General features: G+C 34.4%; 5 protein-coding genes across 8 annotated transcripts in view; 3 read left to right on the top strand and 2 right to left on the bottom strand.

The window, feature by feature from the left end:
- The first annotated feature begins 76 nt into the window (after positions 1-76).
- On the top strand, positions 77-3,966 carry LOC100740878 (IWS1-like protein). 2 transcript variants are annotated; one of them, XM_024371606.2, is made up of 8 exons: positions 77-419; positions 618-729; positions 807-2,468; positions 2,554-2,568; positions 2,694-3,054; positions 3,144-3,433; positions 3,510-3,621; positions 3,705-3,966. In XM_024371606.2, the coding sequence occupies exons 1-8, from the start codon at positions 407-409 to the stop codon at positions 3,825-3,827; spliced, it is 2,688 nt and encodes an 895-aa protein (XP_024227374.1). In that variant the 5' UTR covers positions 77-406; the 3' UTR covers positions 3,828-3,966. The 2 variants fall into 2 exon arrangements, with proteins under 2 accessions (XP_024227374.1, XP_012247878.1); XM_012392455.3 differs by lacking the exon at positions 2,554-2,568.
- Positions 3,967-4,120: 154 nt separating this feature from the next.
- Positions 4,121-5,589, top strand: LOC100740998 (beta-1,4-N-acetylgalactosaminyltransferase bre-4). The gene is made up of 2 exons (XM_003493992.4): positions 4,121-5,125; positions 5,220-5,589. The coding sequence occupies exons 1-2, from the start codon at positions 4,295-4,297 to the stop codon at positions 5,412-5,414; spliced, it is 1,026 nt and encodes a 341-aa protein (XP_003494040.1). The 5' UTR covers positions 4,121-4,294; the 3' UTR covers positions 5,415-5,589.
- Positions 5,590-7,124: 1,535 nt separating this feature from the next.
- Positions 7,125-13,848, bottom strand: LOC100741117 (RNA-binding protein 5). Its single transcript, XM_003493993.4, has 8 exons — positions 13,696-13,848; positions 12,342-12,941; positions 12,175-12,244; positions 10,873-10,946; positions 9,891-10,004; positions 9,069-9,816; positions 8,823-8,986; positions 7,125-8,747 (listed from the first exon to the last, which is right to left on the bottom strand). Exons 2-8 carry the CDS (start codon positions 12,924-12,926, stop codon positions 7,728-7,730), a joined length of 2,775 nt encoding a protein of 924 aa, XP_003494041.1. The 5' UTR covers positions 12,927-12,941; positions 13,696-13,848; the 3' UTR covers positions 7,125-7,727.
- A 1,188-nt stretch (positions 13,849-15,036) lies between these two features.
- The window catches only part of LOC100749305 (ELAV-like protein 2), a 39,901-nt gene continuing 35,977 nt past the window's right edge, over positions 15,037-18,960 (top strand). The window contains exon 1 of one of the 2 annotated variants that reach the window (XM_033324034.1): positions 15,037-15,059. The gene's annotated coding sequence lies outside the window, so the exon portion shown is untranslated. Of the gene's footprint in view, positions 15,060-17,004; positions 17,688-18,960 lie in introns of those variants that run through there. The other variant, XM_033324032.1, reaches the window with a different exon arrangement.
- Positions 17,700-18,960, bottom strand: part of LOC100749184 (cytosolic carboxypeptidase 6) — a 7,813-nt gene continuing 6,552 nt past the window's right edge. For both annotated transcript variants that reach the window (XM_012392550.3, XM_033324029.1), the window contains exon 8: positions 17,700-18,960. In XM_012392550.3, coding sequence (XP_012247973.2) covers positions 18,691-18,960 — 270 coding nt within the window. In that variant the 3' untranslated portion in view covers positions 17,700-18,690.

An 18,960-nucleotide genomic window follows, 5' to 3' on the forward strand; every position in this document is an offset into this window, starting at 1 on the left:
TGTTTAACAATTTCGTCATAAAACTATTTTAATACATATGTATATATACATACTTAGAGCTTGTCTATGGTCGTATTGAAGTATTAAAGGTTAGATTCGATTTAAGGAGCTTTTTAGTGTTAGAGTTTAGTTCAATCTAAATATCTAACCTTAACCTAACAAGAAAGTCAAACCAAAGTGGCTATTCACGCGTACCTTAGACGATTTGTCTATATTTCCTAAATTATTCCATTGTAAATGTATTTCTTGAATATGTATGTCAGTTCTGATTTATTGTTAAAAACAAGAAACTATTTTTTGATTTAGCAGGACCTTTATGAAAAATACGTACATCATTGTTTCGGAGAAAGAAGTGTTTAATAATAATTATTGACAAAGTAACCATTTTTATTTGTATATAAGTACAATGAATCGCAAAGGTAAGTGAAATGGCATAAATTTTTCTAAACACGACCCCTAACCTAAACACGATTAACGGAAAAAGTAATTACTAAAAAATAAAAGATAAATTTAAATTATAGTTAATATTACTAAAATTAAACTTTTTTAATATGCATATGATAAGGAATATTGCTTGCGTTTTTGAACCTTTGTAATATAGCGGTTACTTATTTCAGAAGAAAGAAGCGAGTCCGAAGATGAAGGAGAGAAATCTAGAAGTTCATCGGTGGATTCCCAAAGATCTGTTAGAAGTAGATCTAAATCAAATTCTGCCAGCCGTTCTCCAAGGTTTTACATTCGTATCTATCTAAATAATTCTAAAATATTACTTGTAGTACATAACAACATTTAAGATTTTCTTTTAGATCTAATCAATCGTCGCCTGCCCAACCAAGATCGCCAGCTTCTGTGATTTCTAACGCTAACTCTAGGAAATCGTATTCTAGATCGCCTTCACGATCACCTTCGCGTTCGCCTTCTAGGAACCAATCGATCTCACCGTCTTCTGTTAAAAATCAAAGATCATCTAGATCTAGTTCAAAGTCTGTTGGAAGAAAAAGTAATTCCAGATCGCCTTCTAAATCTCCATCACCAGAAATAGATGGAAAAGTTACTCAAAGCGAATCACAATCACCACGTTCGATACATTCAGCAAAATCCCGGTCAAGATCAAGGAGTTCTTCTTTGGCAGAATCTAGAAGAAGTCTTGATTTAGCATCACGAGAATATTCGCGATCTAGATCCAGGTCCAGATCGACGTCGACTAAACGAAGTAACCCACCGTCTAAGTGTTCTTCCCCAAAAGTGAATTCTCGTTCCTGTTCTAGATCTCCTACACCGTATAAAGCGAATTCTCGATCACCATCCCGTTCCCCTTCTAGATCTCCGAAAGCAGTTGTTAGATCCCGATCTCGATCAAATTCGGTAAAATCTCGGTCCCTTTCCAATAGTCCGAGTCGAAAATCACGTAGTAGATCTAGATCTCGTGAAAAAAAAGCATCACTTTCCCCATCTTTGGAAGGAAAACACTCACCATCGCCTATTAGAAATTCTCGATCACATTTTAGATCAAAATCTCAATCGATAGAAAGATCAAGAAAAGATTCTCCTAATTCGCACAATAGTACACGTTCAAAATCTCTTACGACGTCTCCAGATGGCAAACGTAAATCTCGATCTCGATCACGATCTAAATCAGACTCTGGATCAAGGAAACAGTCACCTACAATGTCTCCAAAAGGATCGTTATCCAGATCATCTTCAGCGGAACCTAAAGTGTCACGTTCAAAGTCAAGGACACCATCAGGTTCGAGACACGCATCAAAGTCTAGATCACGTTCGCGATCTGGGTCAAGAAAATCAATGTCAAGGTCAAAATCAAGATCGAAGTCCAGATCAGTGTCTGGATCACGCAAAGGATCACAGTCTCCAGCTTCAAGGAGAAGTTCTCGGTCAAGGTCTAGTTCTAGGTCATCTCGCTCCAGCTCAAAAGCATCTATTTCTAGATCGCGTTCTGGATCGCGTTCAAAATCGAGATCTCGATCAAAGTCAAAATCTCCCTCAAGATCCGCTTCAGGTTCACCATCAAGATCACGTTCAAGATCACGTTCAAGATCACGTTCAAGATCGCGTTCACCATCACGCTCGCGATCAAGGTCAGTGTCAGCTGCCAGATCTAGACATTCATCTCGATCTAAATCAAGATCAAGATCTCGTTCAGCATCAAAGTCTAGGAGATCAAGAAGTCGAAGTGAAGATTCAGGAGGTGCTGTTAGAAAGAGAAATAGAGTTTTATCCGATTCTGAGGAAGAAGAGGATGGTGTTAAAGCAACAAAGAAATCAAAACATGAAATAGTAGATTCGGAAAATGAAGGAGACGATGAACTAACGAAGATGAAAAAAGAGGGTCATGAACAAGAGGAGGAAGGTGATGAAGAAGCAGAGAACAAACAATTTGTAGATAATACAGCTAATGAGCAACAAGAAAATGAAGATTCTGACGATGGAATGATTGCGGATAGAGGATTGTAAGTAAATTAGATTTTATGCATTTTAAAAGTTATATGTGTAATAAAAATTTAATGTATATAATATTTAACGTATGCTTATCAGGAGTAGCAGATATTTGTAAGTAACAATATATAATAATAGATTAAGAATTAAAATGAAGCAACAGTTCATAAAAAAAGCTTCATTAAAGAATTTTGTAATTCATTATAATTAAAATTAACGATAAATGTACTAATTTTCAGAGATGATTCGTTATCGGATTTTGATCGTATGATGGCTCGTAAGAAAGAAGAACAATCACGAAGACGCAAAAGAAAGGATATTGATATAATTAACGATAATGATGATATCATAGCTCAATTGTTATCTGATATGAAATCTGCATCAGAGGAAGATAGAAAATTAAATCAACAAAACAAACCAGCTACTAATAAAATTGCAATGTTACCTAAAGTATTATCACAACTTAAAAAACACGATCTTCAATTGGCCTTTTTGGAGCATAATGTATTATCAGTTTTAACGGATTGGTTGGCTCCGATGCCTGATCGGTCCTTACCATCTTTAAAAATTCGGGATAGTCTTTTAAAGCTTTTGTGGGAAGTAAGTTCATGCTTTAGTCACTTATATATTTATATATAAGTATAAAATATATAAAAATATAATAAAATAATCTAATATATATATTTCAGTTTCCACGAATTGATCAAGCATCTTTAAAACAATCTGGTATTGGTAAAGCTGTAATGTATCTGTATAAACATCCTAAAGAAACAAAAGAAAATAAAGAGCGAGCAGGGAAATTAATTAATGAATGGGCAAGACCTATATTTAATTTATCTGCAGATTTTAAAGCTCTATCAAAAGAAGAAAGAATGCAAAGAGATTTAGAACAGACACCACAAAAGCGAAGAAAATGTGATGATGGTGGTTCTTCTCAGAAATCGCAAGATATTAATAAAGCTTTAAAAGGAGATGCTAAGTATGAATTTTTCGAACTCCTATTATCAGAATAATTAATTTTGTTTGGATAATGTAATTAATTATTTGTTTGTTAGGCCATTGAGGCCAGGAGATCCTGGCTGGGTTGGAAGAGCTAGAGTTCCCAGACCTTCCAATAAAGACTATGTTATCAGACCAGATTGGAAATCTGACATTGATATTAGCAGGGTAAATATTACTATCTTATATTTTGTTCTTAGTAAGTTAATGGTTCAAAGTAAGTTAATGGCTAAAATGATATAATATTTTAGAGCACGAAGAAACAAATGAATAGATTTGAAAGGCATATGAAAAACTACATGGATAGTAAAAGGATAAAAGCAACTAGAAGAGCTGTGGATATATCTATTGAAGGCCGTAAAATGTCTTTGTAACGTTAATAATTTTTAGTTACTATGACAAACTGTTATACAAGACTTCTATAATTATAAGCATCAATTCAGATATGAAATTGTATTAATGTAAGGTTATAATCAGATTTGTGCTTAATAAAAATGCAGATTTCTGTATACATCCACTTTCATTTTCATTAAAACGCACCGCTTCCATTATTTTACACACGTTCTGAAATACCGATTTGTTGGTCTTACGATAGTCTTAGTTGATAATGTGTTCTATTCGTCGGTGGTTCTACCATGTTTTACTCACGTATTGCGCAAACGTAAGTTTTCACTTTGCTGTCAAAATTGAGTTTAGCCTGCATTTATGTACTTAAAAGCGCGTTTGTATAAATTATTTAACTCCAAGTTTCATATTTAACTTATAAAATAATACTTTGAACTATGTTGAACCTATCGAACAAACTAACAAATTTAAATATAAATATAACGCACTTGCTTGAATGAAATGTTTATTGGAAGTTGAAACAAAGGTTAGGATGAGGAGTATTATTAATATTTTAAAAATGTTTGTCGCTTTTTTTTATGACTATGCACGAGGATTATCATACGCTATCATTACGATTTTGATTTTGGGTTATTGCTTACACCCAGCAAGATTTGCATCACATTACAATTTTATAAAAACAGAAGATATTTACGATGAAATGGAAAGATCTTATCCAGCAAGAGATAATTCGTGCACGATCATGATTAATCCGCGAAGATCTCAATTATTTTATCCAGAGGAACATCCACGAGAAGATCCCGTGGCAATGGCCCGCCGTCTGGGTATATTACCTGGAGGACAGTGGAAACCTCTAAATTGTCACCCTCTTTTCAATGTGGCCATTATATTACCATATAGAAATCGTCAAACACAGCTCACTATTTTTATGAATTATATTCATCCCTTCTTGCAAGCTCAAAATCTTGATTATAGAATATTTGTGATAGAACAAAGTCCAATACATGAGTTTAATCGTGCTAAACTTTTCAATGTTGGATATGCAGAGGCGACCAAGGTGAATGATTTTCACTGCTTCATCTTTCAAGACATAGATTTAATACCTCAGAATCCGGACAACATTTATGCCTGCACTAAATTGCCCAGACACATGAGTTCAAGTGTAAATACTTTCCGTTACAACTTACCATACAGTGGTTTGTTTGGTGGTGCAATTGCATTAACTCGAAAACAGTTTGAAAGAGTTAATGGATTCTCTAATGTTTTCTATGGATGGGGTGGAGAAGATGATGATTTTTACAGTCGACTACAATCAAAAGGTCTTCAAGTATGTTAAATATTTATTATCAACTAAGATTATTACCAATGGTGACATTATGAAATATTGTTAAATTATTTTTTATATTTGAATTAAATTTCAGATTACACGTTTTGGGCCTGATATTGCTCAATATTACATGTTACTACACAAAAAAGAATCTCCAAGCAATTCTAGATTTGAAAATCTTGAGAACAGTGCTCAAAGGTATGATATTGATGGAATCAGTAATTTAGAATATACAGTTCTTAATCACCAATTAAGACCATTATATTCTTGGATTTTAGCAGATGTTTAGTTTCCTTCATCTTCTGTTTAAAAGTGTTTACTGCAATTTAATTTACTTCCCTCAAAGAACTGAAAATAATTCTTATGATAATCTAGTTAGCAACAATTTATAGAATTGTTAGACTCTGAAATATGCTCCTAATATTTATAATAACTGTACCCATTAAATTATTTTGTATACCATTTTTATGTTATCATATAGTTTATTCGCACAATTCTGTAAAAATCTGAGAATATAAATCTTTTGATATTCTACTGTGTCAAACCAAAGATATAATAATATGTTTAGGGAAGAATAAATTGTAATTCTATGCAATTGGAGAAACAAACTATTAATCAACATGGGATGATAATGTTGTTGTATTATTAAAATTCCTTTCAATTCCTAAAATTTCAATTGTTTAATTATTAGAATTTCTTTCAAATGTAATACTTTTATTAATAATTTATTTTCTAAATATTATGTAACGTATTCAAAAAACAATGTAAACATATTTCCTAATTATGTTCCTATTTGAATTAACGCGGTATTTCACGAAATCTTGGTTTTTTAAGCAAGTGCAGATTTAATAGTACAATGATACTTTTTACAAATAGGTTATAGTTTGTTCCTCTATTAATGTCCTCTACATGTCGAAGTATTAGCAACTGATATTATAATCACATAAATCTTTTTCTAACACACTAGTATTAATTTAATTGTTTAATAGCCTCGATATTTCTAAGTATAATATTTATATTGACTGAAAAAAGACAAACATACTATTATCATTAAAATAAGATCAGTTACTTCTAATACTCAAATCAGTGGAAACGTAAAATATATTAAGTTCGAAACTAACTAAATACAATTATCATAATAGAAATATTTCAAATAGTATTCGAGCCACTAGTATTAGCCTTAATTAATTTTTGAATATTGATAATGTGATAAAAAAATGTATACCGAAATGTAAAAAAATTTTTAACTCATATCTAGTGCAATGGAATAAAAAATTTTTGATCATTGAAAATATTTCACTTGTCTAAGTGTAAATACAAGTGTTCCAATAGATATTAATACATGCTTTAAGAACTCAAAAAAAGGAAACATATATAAAATTATAAATCTATTTAAAAAAGTAATATATAGTTCTACTCTAAGATCATGTTTTACTGTAAACAACAAATCGGTGAATTACATTCGTACAGTTAAAAAGATTTGGAAACATAATCCCACAAAAATTTACTACTTCGAATATTAAAATTTCAATACTACAAAATGGAAAATACGACGAAGATAAGGCAAAAACAAACTTCAATTATTTAAAAGTGAATAGGAGTATATAGCAAGCAATAATGCCGCGTGTACTTTTATTATCGCCTTTTAACCTATTGCTTATTACATGGGTTTAACACGTGATTAAAAAAATAAGATTAAAGTGTACGAATGATTATAGAAATGTGTATGTATAGCGAAAATTGTGTGATCTCCAAAAATACAGAATAAATCATAATAAAAAGAAAGAATTGACATATATGTATGACTATAAATATATAATTATCTTTGTATATATATATATATATATATAAGTATATATATATATATATACAAAGTATAAATATATATATAACTATATATATATATTTATAAGTATGTGAAGTTAATATAATTACATTATAAAGGAATTATGAAATTTAATGTAAATTAGTATAATATAATAAATATATATAGTATACCAGTTTCACTGGATCATAAGCATGTAAATTGATTTTCATTCAAAGTAACATTATGAAATTTGAATGAAATAATTTAATTTTTCTTATATACTTCATAATGTTTCAATGAATTTCCCTTTTAAAGTACAGAAAGTATTGTATATTGTGCATGAAGTGTTGGACAAAAATTGTTTAGTAAGTGAATTATTTTGTTACTGGTATTTGTGATACACTCTTGGATATGTCCTTCCTTAAGTATCTAATTTTTGTTAAATTAACAAGCATATATTATTGCATGTGACTGTAATGTGAACTTCAGAAGCATCATGCAAATAAAGTTCAGGAGTATTTTTATCTATCAGTTAAATTACGTTACGATTCAATGAATAAGTATGAAATAACAAAAATAATTAATTTACATTATTTCTTAAACATCTTTAAATGAAAATGTCAGAATCGGAGAAAAAAGAAGAAATATAAACCGTATATATCCCAAGAATGGAACGACCAGCAAACAATCAGCACATTAAGATGATACGCATATTATATACCTATTCGTCTATGAAAAATTGAGAGTACAAGTACTTATTTATATATAAAATCTATTTTCACTATATCCAATGTATTATGTATCAGATAGTTCTTGATAACGCGCGTACATCATTTTCTTTACGCAATCTTTGTATGTGTCCCCTGGTAACGCACTATAAGATGATGATTTTGCCCCTAATCCAGCTGTAGGAACCCTTCTTTCAGCTTCAATGATACTCGTCCTACCTTGGTTCGACTTACCAAGCCCCATTCCTTCACTCCATCCCATTTTTTGTAAAAGTTTATTACCAACATTGTCTGAACCAATACCGGCTCTCGTGGGTTCTTCATATGACACCGATATTTCTTCGACCCTAGTTTTTAAGTATTTTTCCTTAAGTTTATTTGGTTGTGGAGGTTCTGGTTCACCATATTTTGCTCTTCTTTCTTTGGCGCGGTCGCGATATTTATTGTTTCTTTGCTGTGGATCGTTTGGGTCTAAACCACGTACTTGATACCAATTTTCCAAATTTTGTTTATGAAGATCAGATAACTGTTGGTGTCGAAGCAATGCTTCTTTACTTGGGAATTGTCGTTTACACAATAAGCATGCTAATTTACTCCAATCTGTGTGTTGCCTTTCTTCTTGCTGTACATCCTCTATTTCCTCTTCTGTATCACTACCACCACCATAGGCAGCAACCAAACCATTATTTCCGCTTTGATCTTCATCCTCATGATAAGAATTTGCAAGAGATTTCTTTTCCAATATGGCGTATCCTGCATCTGCAGCTCCGCTTCCGACACCTTGATTGCCATCACCACCAGCAAATTCAGAATTCCAATTACTCTTTGCATTCTCTTTCTTTTGATTCAAGGTTTTTGCCCAACGTTCCATATCTTTTGCTATCTTTTTCGCTACTTTTACTTTATCTTGTTTGCTGTCTTTCTTCTTAGTTTCATCCTCCTTCGAAGTTTCTTGAGTCGCGGTAGTAACTGAGGAAGTTGTTGCTTGATTGGTAATCGTATTTGTCGAATCTGTACTACTTGCTGTAGCAGTAATTGTAGTTCCACTAGATGTTGTCCCTGTTGCTTGTGTTACGGTTGTAGCAGTCTGCATATATAAAATCTTTAATAGTAAAAGTTACAAAAACTTTGATGTTAATAATGAAATAGAAATTTTAATTACCTTCGCCGGTTGATATGAAAAAGATTCAGCATCCCAGTATAGAAATTGCTGGGTGTGACTATTATAATAATATTGCGAATTTGGATCATAATACAATCCCGTACTTGGATCATAGTAATAACCAGATGACTCATCATAATGATAAGTGCTAACATCTGGCACAGCTATAAAAAGATATGAATGTTTAAAAAAATCATTTTACAGTAAATTTATCTAGAATCATGTTATTAGATTTAAAAAACCTACAATATATTTTACCGTCGCTACCATGTGCAGGAACTCTTCCACTCGCCAAGGTAGTACTAGACGGTGCCGTCGGTGTTGGTCTATTTTTCATTTCTTCAGAATCCCCTAATTTTCTAGATGCTTGTAATTGTTGTATCGCAGACTGTGCTACGGCTGCAGCTGCATTCACTCGATCAGTTTGGTTTAAAGATGGCAAAGTAATTGCAGATCCTTGCATTATTTGATTTTGATAATATTGCGTATAATACTGAAGGTAGTGAGCTTTCTGTGCAGGTGTCTTTGCATATAAATTGGCACTATATTCGGCCAATTGAGCAACATCATCCAAAGTATATCTTTGTGGCTGGCTGTCATTTCCTTTCCACGTGTTGGTATTATTTATTTGATGAAGTTTGCAATAAGTAATTTCCACTTTCCTACCATCTACTACCAATCCCTGTTTTGTAAGGGCCGTATGTAAATACATGGCATCCACTACATTGCCCATTTCTAGGTAGCACACACCTCTTGATGTATTTGTAAGAGAATCACGTCCTATACGAATGCTTCGTATCGGCATCGATGAAAGGTTTTTCATCGCTTGCAAGACCGAATCTTCGGTCGTTAGTACATCCAATCCACGAAGAAGAACTGTATTTGTAGGATGAGGACTAATTTCATCGCTACCCTCTCCGCCTTCTTCGCTCTCTGCTCGAGACGCAGAACATTTGAAACATGTTTCCCTTCTTTTGAAATTGTGTGCACCACACTGCGATTGAAAAGATAACATTGCAATACTTGAGTTACATTAGACAAATAATAAAATCTTATAAATAGGTTTACCTTAACACAGTGCCAATCTTGTGTATTTTTTGCTGGTGGTTTATCTACATGGCAATCTTTCGGTATACTGTACTGCATTAAAGCGCGATATTGGTCCTGCAGCATCAGTACTCCCTGAAACAGAGAATTTCAGTGTTATCCCGTCCAACATCCTCCCAAAGCAGCTGCATAACCCGTAAACTTTCTTCTTGGTTGACGAAATTATAGATTTTTTTCTACTTCATAGCTTTCCGTCTCGAACGAACAGTAAAGAAAATGTCATGGTCTTATAACGTGGGCCATTCCACACGACTTGCGGACCGACTATACGTATATTTGTACATGCGCGGAAACTTCTTTTGCCGATCAAAAGAATTGAATTTGTGGAAACAAGCAAACATACAATGATTTGCTTGCATACAAATTTATACGTGAATAGGAAAAATATCGTGCATAAAAATTGTCATTCTTTTAAAATGCTTGATTATTAAATAATTGCATTGAGAGTATAAAGTTAAAATTGTAAAAGCAGAGACTTAAATAATACAACGAAAAGAAAAGAAAAAACTATTTTGTAATATTATGAACGTAGCAAAATGTGATTTGTATATGAATAAACTGCCATGCCAAATATAAATATATGCATTGTATGTAGAAGATAAGACGATTGGAATGACCCTCCTCCGATCTTCATTGTTAGTCCACAAACTTTTATGATAGATAGAGGATAGGTAAAAAGCACGCGCCGCGGCCTTTCGAAATATAATGTAACTTTATAATCCAATAGACGGAATTGCGAGCGAGTTATAAGAAAAGTCTGCAAAGTATGTGGGGACTCCTAGATAAATAATTAGATATGGTAGATTGAAGTAGCCTTTGATAGGTGCACAGCCATGGCCATGGGGAAGGCCAAGGGGCTGCGTTACCGTGCCTTGCCGCCACGGGGCGTCGGTGGCACGCGTACAACGCATCGGTTGGGTATCTGGACTGAACTTCTTTCTACCTGTTTCATCTCCATCCACCGTGCGGCCTCCTGAGTCGCGTTAAACTCGACGAATGCAAAACCTCGCGAAGCACCTATACAGAGCAAATACACACATATCCAAAGTTAATCCACGTTTTGCCTGGGAGTCTCTACTCTGAGAGGGCAGGCAATCACAGCACCAACCATTGACAGATTGACTTTCGAACGAAGTATTTTCTTCGCTTCGTCGCTTGCTTTCATTTCCATTTGCCTAAAGCTCAGCAGAATGAATTCTACACGGGTGACAGACGATTTTTCTTTAGTATCTTTACGCGATAAGTTTAATTTAATGCCAGACCTACCCAAGTCTCCTATACTCCTTTCATTTTTTTATGTTCACTACCGTGAATATATCAAAGGAGCAATAGTAGAAATTGTATAGAAAATACTTCCCCTTTCAAAAATTTCTATTTTATACAATCATTATTAATATGAACAATATTGGAAAAAATGAAACTGATATTTTTTATAGATACTAACAACAGAGCCTTATTGTACCAAAAAGAGTCACATATTCTATTGTATGTATTCCATACAATAGAATATAATAATAATTTCGTTATTTCGAAACTAGAATAGTTATATAGAATTGGTTGGTAGATTCATATTCCAATTATTTTATATAATATATAGTATAAGATTAAAGATTTTTAGAAATATTTTACATCACCCTTGTAAGATGAATAATGATGTTCTGATTTCCCTCAAAATATTCTTCCTATGTAATAAATTCTGTTCTTGTTATAAACTTACCTGATTCCAAGATTAGTAAATTAATTAATGATTGGTATTCAATTGAACAATTTTGGGGTATGCATGATTGGTACCGACATAATACTAATATAGATGATTGTACAGTATTGTAAAAAATTGTTTGAAATTTTTTGCTTATTTGTACAGCGTGACCTTCTCGTTAGTTGACTCAAAAGCAACGTCATTAATTACACCGCGGATTATTTTACGTATACATACACACACACACACACATAATTACATCTACACTAATGCAAGATCGATGTCGGTATTTCATGATCGAACACGTATACCGACACGTTACCGTTATACCGGCATTTTCTTTGAGCCAACTAGGGAGAGAATCACCCTGCAAGATCAAATGTTTCGTATATTAAAGATTCCAAACCATTTTTTAAAATGATCATTAAAAATGTAACAATAACTTATGCTACACAAATCTAATGCAACTTGCTGAGATAAAAAGCAATTCACTAATTTGCACATTAGGTTTAGGGGAAGTTAACTTACAAAAATAATGATAGTTACCTGTATCCTTTTTACGAATCAGCCTGATGTCCTTGGGCATGAGACCACAGTTAAGGATGTCTTGCCGCACCTGTGATACACACATCATAATAATAACAGTGATGTATGCTTGCAAATGCTGGCTCACGAGTGGCCAATTATGTTGGGCCGCTAAGTTGAGAACCTACGTCATTTTCTGTAATATGCTGAGCAAGCCCACGAATCATTATGGTGTTGTTTGGAGATTGAGATTTGTAGTGGATGCCTTCCATGGACGAACCATAGGTACGTCCATGGTCGTGCTCAAAATCCATACTTTCTCGGCTATGATCGTCATCGCGATCCCGATCTCTCTCCTCCCGTTTCCCTCTACGATCTCGATCTCTTTCCCTATCCCTGTCTCTCCTGGAGCGATCTCTATCTCTATCGCGATCACGATCCCGATCTCTGTCTCTTTCTACAGAATCTCTGTCTCTCTGCCTTCCATAACGATCCTCCCTGTCTCTGTAGCTACGATCTCTGTCATCTCTGCTACGGTCTCTTCTATCTCTTGAACGATCCCTTTCGCGATCTCTATCTCGGCCTCGATGGTTTCTATATTCTGGACTACGATGGTCTCTATCACGATGATCATTGTCACGGTGTTCTACGTAATCTGGTGACCTACTGCTTCCATAATCATTACGATAATCATAATCTGAATTATGTCCCCTCCTTTCAGGTCCGTAACCTGGCTCCCAGGGGTCAATATTATTACTGTACATGTTGTCCATGCATTTAAATAATTTCTGGAACAATCAAATTTTCGATTATTGTATTAGTAATTATTTACTAAATAAGAAATGTAAAATATGACAAATTCAATTAATGCATTACTTTGTAATTTAGAATGTTAATAGCCACCCATTAATGTAAAAATGGCAGCTAATAAGCATTTAAAATTAAATTAAAGCAGTGAACAGAGCATATTATTAAATTAAAATCTATTGCCTTATATATGAATTAAAGTATATAAAAGAAACTATCATATGTTAAATGGATACAAATTAATTTTATTCCAAAAGTAGTAATGTTAACTATATGGAATACATTTGACATATAGATTTTATACATAAAAATATGAATTACAATATTTTTTTAATAATGTAGTCCGATTTGAAAAGTACATTTATTTCTAACAAAATAATAATATATTTTCCACGATCATTTTAAATTGTAGTGACAGATTTCATCCGAAATTTTGTACAGAAAACGTAATTTTATCAGAAAACGTAATGGAAAAAAAGAGGCATGTATTTTATTATTATTATAAGCGTAAATAGGATCAAATAGTAATTTCCTATTAGGAGACAAGATAAAAAACAATATAAAACAAAAATATCGAAATGAGAATTTCGATCCGCAAAAGCGAACGAAACATCGTGGTGTTGATTAATAATCATCGTTCAATGTTATAGAAGAACTATTGAAATAAAACAAAATTTTGAATCGAATGAGTTTTTTAGAGGTGTGAATTTATAACAGCTTCGTTTTCTTACTTACTTTACTCGTTATTTATGGAAATAGTCGTAGATTAACGTAATGTGCGCAATGGCGTGCTTGCACCTCCTGATTCACACACAATATGGCGTCGCGTGTGGAAGACGGACTCATTACGTGGTGCAAGAAATATGTTCTATCAGGAAATATTTTGTAGATGGCGCTCCAGCTCGTTCTATGCCGTTACATATTTTCTTTGTAAGAGAAAAATTTTGTTTTAAAATTCTATCAGTATTCTACTAGCCTAATTTTAACACATATATATCAAACCAAATAACTTTGATATTGTAAATAAACTTTTTACATATTTCATATACATTATTAGGATCATAGTCGTATATTATACTTTGAGCATGCCAATTGATAAGTTGTAGCAGTTTCCATGAAAGTGTCGCGTAATGAAAATAATGTAAACATCTTTTACAGATACAAATAATATTTAAATAAATAATATAATATTTTAATAAATTTATAAAATTCTGGAAAGATAATTTTATTATATATATGTACATATAAATGCGAATATAAATTTAAATTTTCCAGTAGGAAAGCTATTACTTAGAAGAACGCAAGATGGCGTCATTGCGCTGCGTCAGTTTCCCGCGTTAGGATGTTGAAATTGAAACAACTAGAGCGTATGATAAGTGTCGTGTGTGATCCAACCTAAATTTTGGATTAATTTTCAAATGTGTTTATTCCGTTTTACTATAAACATGTTTTTGATAAAAAATATATTGACAAAGTAGTATTTTTTATCTTTATGTCCATTTTTCTTTTCCTTATTGTAAAGTTTGGTCATTTATCCATTAGCTGCTGTAACACGATCTTTTACATAAATTAGCTTTTATTACGTGTATGTGTGTATATATATATATATATATATATATATATATATATATATATATATATATATATCGAAGAGTATCTAGTTTTTGTAAAAGGCTTATTTCATTTAATTTAATGAGATTAAAGAACTGAATGTTTTCGGACAAAGTACGTTGTCAATAATGTGTCTTTGTGTTCAACTACAATTATCCTTCAAAATTTTTGACAATTATTCTCGTCGGACAGATAAGAATAAGAGAGTGTATCTGAGATATCCTTTTAATTTGAAAATAAATTTTAATCATAATAGTGTATGATTATTATGCAATATGTGGTGTAAATAACTTTGTAAAGTATAACCTCAAACTACGTATTACAAAATTTTAATGGTCCATATATCAGTGTATTATATTAAAGTCTGTCAGTGTTAGACAGCATCAAACAAGGAGCAAGAAAGTGTTCAAATTATCGATCTGTCTACACATTATTCAATGAAGATAACAATTTCATCTTGAAGAAAATGCATAACGTGGTTTTATTCGGTAAGCTTACATAGAAAATTTTTATATAAATACAATATATATTTATTTCATCTGTTATTAAATAATCGGAATTTAAATACAATATTTTTGTTCATACAATAAACAAAATTATTTTTTTTTGTCACTGGAATGTGTAACGAGCTCTGAACGATTATTTATCGATGATGTTATTCTTAGTCATTTGAAAACCAAAAATTGATTCGTTACAATAAACCAATTAATTTTTACGATGATAATTAGTTTCAATTTCTTTCTCTTATTATGTACTTACATACGCTAGATAGGTTATCTCAAATAAATTCTTACATTTATAATGTACATATGCGGAATTCGTTTTTCGATCTTTTGAAATTTTTTGTGACGAATGGTTTGTCTATAAAATGGTAGGATTCTTCGCAATGCGCAACTATCTGCGAAAAGGGTTAAGCTTAGGCAATCGAGGTCGGTTTCCGCCCACGTCGCAACTTACCTATCCAGATCGCGCGATTTCGTTGAAATTCGGCTTTACTCGGTCCTGTAGGTGGTTGTCAGTGGTCGCTATTGTTGCATGGGATGTCTGATTGCATGCATCAGTGTCAGATAAAGGGTACCTTGATCCTTTTACCTTCCTATAAATCTAGCAAAGTGGTACAGCTACCCTCAGATATTTCCTTTGATATATTGCAAAATTCTATTCATTTTTTTCTGATAAAAATTAATTCTAAAGTCTGAGGAACATATTTGTACTATTATTCACGAGTATAACCGAGAAATATTGTACATTATAGTACAGTATTATAGAAATATAGTACATTATACATACCGCGGTTTCTGAATTAATTTGGAATGATTAGAAAAATCTGTTTGATTAAAATCTAAACTGATTTGTTACTGATTGAAATTCAAATTTCATTTAGACATTTTCTCCGAATGTGAGAGTACTTTCCCGCGGTGTAACGATTTCCAAGTAGAGGACATTAATGTATATATATAGATTATCAGAAATACCATAACAGCATGGCCGATAAAAAATCAGGAAACGGGATCTGTCTGCATAGGGTTTCTCTAACCCACGTATACGATCCCAGAATTATTTCATTATTACATGGGTTACGAGCGTGTTGGTGACTCGTCGCAGCCCGCTCGTGTTTATTCAGCTATATAGAGGTCGCTAGCTTTACCTGGTCTGGGGATCTGTTCACGATCGCGAGAGTGCACGACAGACGGAGGGACGAGGAACGTTGGAGAGTACGCTCGGTTGAGAAAGCGTGAGAGGCAAATAGGGTACGAATGGAAGACGAGAAGACGAATGAGAAAAGGGGCGAGGGAAAGCTCGAAGATAACCAGATACCGGAAGAAGTGAAAAAGAATAAAGAGAAGGAAGATGTTAAAAATGGAATTAAAAACAAAGAGAAAAAACGAGAAAAATAATAAAAAGGAAAATAGAGGACGGATGAGTCGAGGTGCAAGATAAATGAAAAAGAAAAGAGATAGAGATAGAGATAGGAGGAGGGGAATATGATGGGAAAGGGATTGAAGTAACAAGAGAAACGGAGGGACAAGAGGGGAAAATAATGGAAAGAGAAGGAAGGGAAATCGTGGAACAGATAGAGAAATGCAAATTGCGAGCTGGGGGTGCAGAAGCGAGTTGGAACGAATGGGAGAAACGGATAGATGGGATGAGATGGAAAATGGGATAGAGAAAGAGAGGCAGAGGCGTCTGTGCGCAATCGGCACGACGCAGACAGCTCGTCTATATACTTGGTTCAACGACCACCGCCCTAGTATCATCCAACCCCGAAGTACCGGGCGGCTCGGTGGTCGCGCTAGATACTAGATTAGGGGAGTAGAGGGGGTTGGAAAGAAGCTAGGGAGTTCGAGGGGGTTGCAACGAGGTGGTTTGGGGAATGGGTTGGTTGGGGAGGTTGTAGAGGGAGAAGAGTCGAGGTGGTGTTGAGCGGAACGGCCCACGGGCCAGTTCCGTCTCGAGCCCAGGAGTAGAAGAGCTACTGGCCGCTTGTCTGCTCCCTTCTTTCGCTATAGTTTCATTTCTTTCCGTTTTAGTTCATTCTTCAGTTCCGATTGATTGACACGTTGGTACACACACACACATATAAACACACACATACACAAACGTACACACGAATACATGTATAATAACATATAGAAAGGTCGCGCGCGACACGTTCGTACACCTGTGGTATACGTGCAACGTATATGTACGTGATCACGCTACCCTTGTCACGCATACACACGCATATTACACGCACACGGACATACGGAAGCGTGCGCGAGCGCGTGCAACGAACAACGTGTTTTGAATATATAATTTGGTCACGTATAGAAAAGAAAAAAAAACAAGATTGATAAAAGGAAAGAAAGAAACGTACACGCAAAAGAAAACAAAAATCATTCGTTGATTGGTTTGTTGTGATCAAGGAGTCGCACGCTCAATAGTCACTGTACCGGCTCTCCTGTTTATCGTATGCTCAATAAGCGGATACAGCCGTGATCAGCTAGCGTATCTTTAGGTCCGTATCTGATCAAGTGTACCAGGCCCCGTAGTACCTGTGTCTTCTGTCCATCCAATACGCGTGCAACAAGCTCGCGGATTGCTTGAGTTTTAGGAAACGTAATTCTCGCATTCAGGTACGTGAACAAATTTCTATTATGTGACCTAAGAAAGCAACAGCTTTCGCATTCTTCTTTCCCCTTTCGCGATTTTCTCCACGAAGCCCTCACCGTTACGGATGGGTAGCTGTGTAGAAACCCTTGGACGAGATTACCGTTTCATCCGATCTCATTTACACCGTTATCATTGCGACGTAAAGAATCTCTATTATAATCCACGAGATAAATTTTCAGTCTTAAACACGGGAAATCGCGTAAACGATGGACAGAATTTGTCTCGTTCGGGGGTTACGTTTTTATTCAATTAGTGTACCAGATAGTAAAAAAAATTGTGCATGCTTTTTATTCCCTTTCTCCTTAGCATTTATATGTTTGTTTTATTGTTGTAATTCTAAGTTGCCATACAATACGAGCCTCGACTTATCGTCGTTAAACTGAAGGAACGCGAACATCTTTGTAAAAATAGTTTTCAGTGAATAAACCGATCGGTCGGGTGTACTAAGAAATATGTACGTAAAGAAAGCGGCGCGTGTGTAGGAATAAAAGAACGTAACAACTCTACAAATCGACTCTTTATGATTCGATACAGCGTACACGAATCACTGATTGACGTTATTGGCATTGGGCAGTTTCGTATACCACTCGATCCATCAATTTTATGTGTACATTGAGGTAATCGTTAACCTACACCATCGTGTAAAGAAGCTTCTCTACGAAACTGATACGATCGACATCGGGTTCAGATTACACATGCTTACGTTACATTGCTATTCTCTTCTTCTTTCGTCGATCGATCACCTACAAATTCTTGAAAGACCGCGAGTACGCGTCATCGTAGAGCTTCAGGGAGAAATTTTTAATTCGTAGTATTCTTTAAAAATTTCTTTGCGCAAAGAAGAGTCTAAATCTAGCGGTTCACGTTAGTTAAATCGAATCAGACGCTTCGAAGTTCTCTTTAAAGAATTATTTTATCTATCGATTATCGGTGCTAAGACGACGCTTTGAGGTAAAATGGAGATTGCTATCTGTTCAACTTGGCGGCTTTTCGAGCGACCTTTGCCCTGTTCTTGCTGGTAGCCAGTTCCAAACCGCCCCTTGTCAGCTGATTGAAATCGATAATGGTGAGCCTCGGCTCGGCGGGATGTCTGGACAGGGCCTGCACCCTGTCGAGCGGTGCCCCGGGGCTCCGGAACCTGTAGCTCCGGTTCCTGCACCCGCCGACGCCCGTTCCACTTCCAGTTCCGGTCCCAAGCTGGCTCATCCGCGTGCCGCTCATCGATCGGTAACCGCC

This window comes from Bombus impatiens, unplaced genomic scaffold (genome assembly GCF_000188095.3).
Source record: "Bombus impatiens unplaced genomic scaffold, BIMP_2.2 scf_1445, whole genome shotgun sequence".
NCBI lineage: Eukaryota > Metazoa > Arthropoda > Insecta > Hymenoptera > Apidae > Bombus > Bombus impatiens.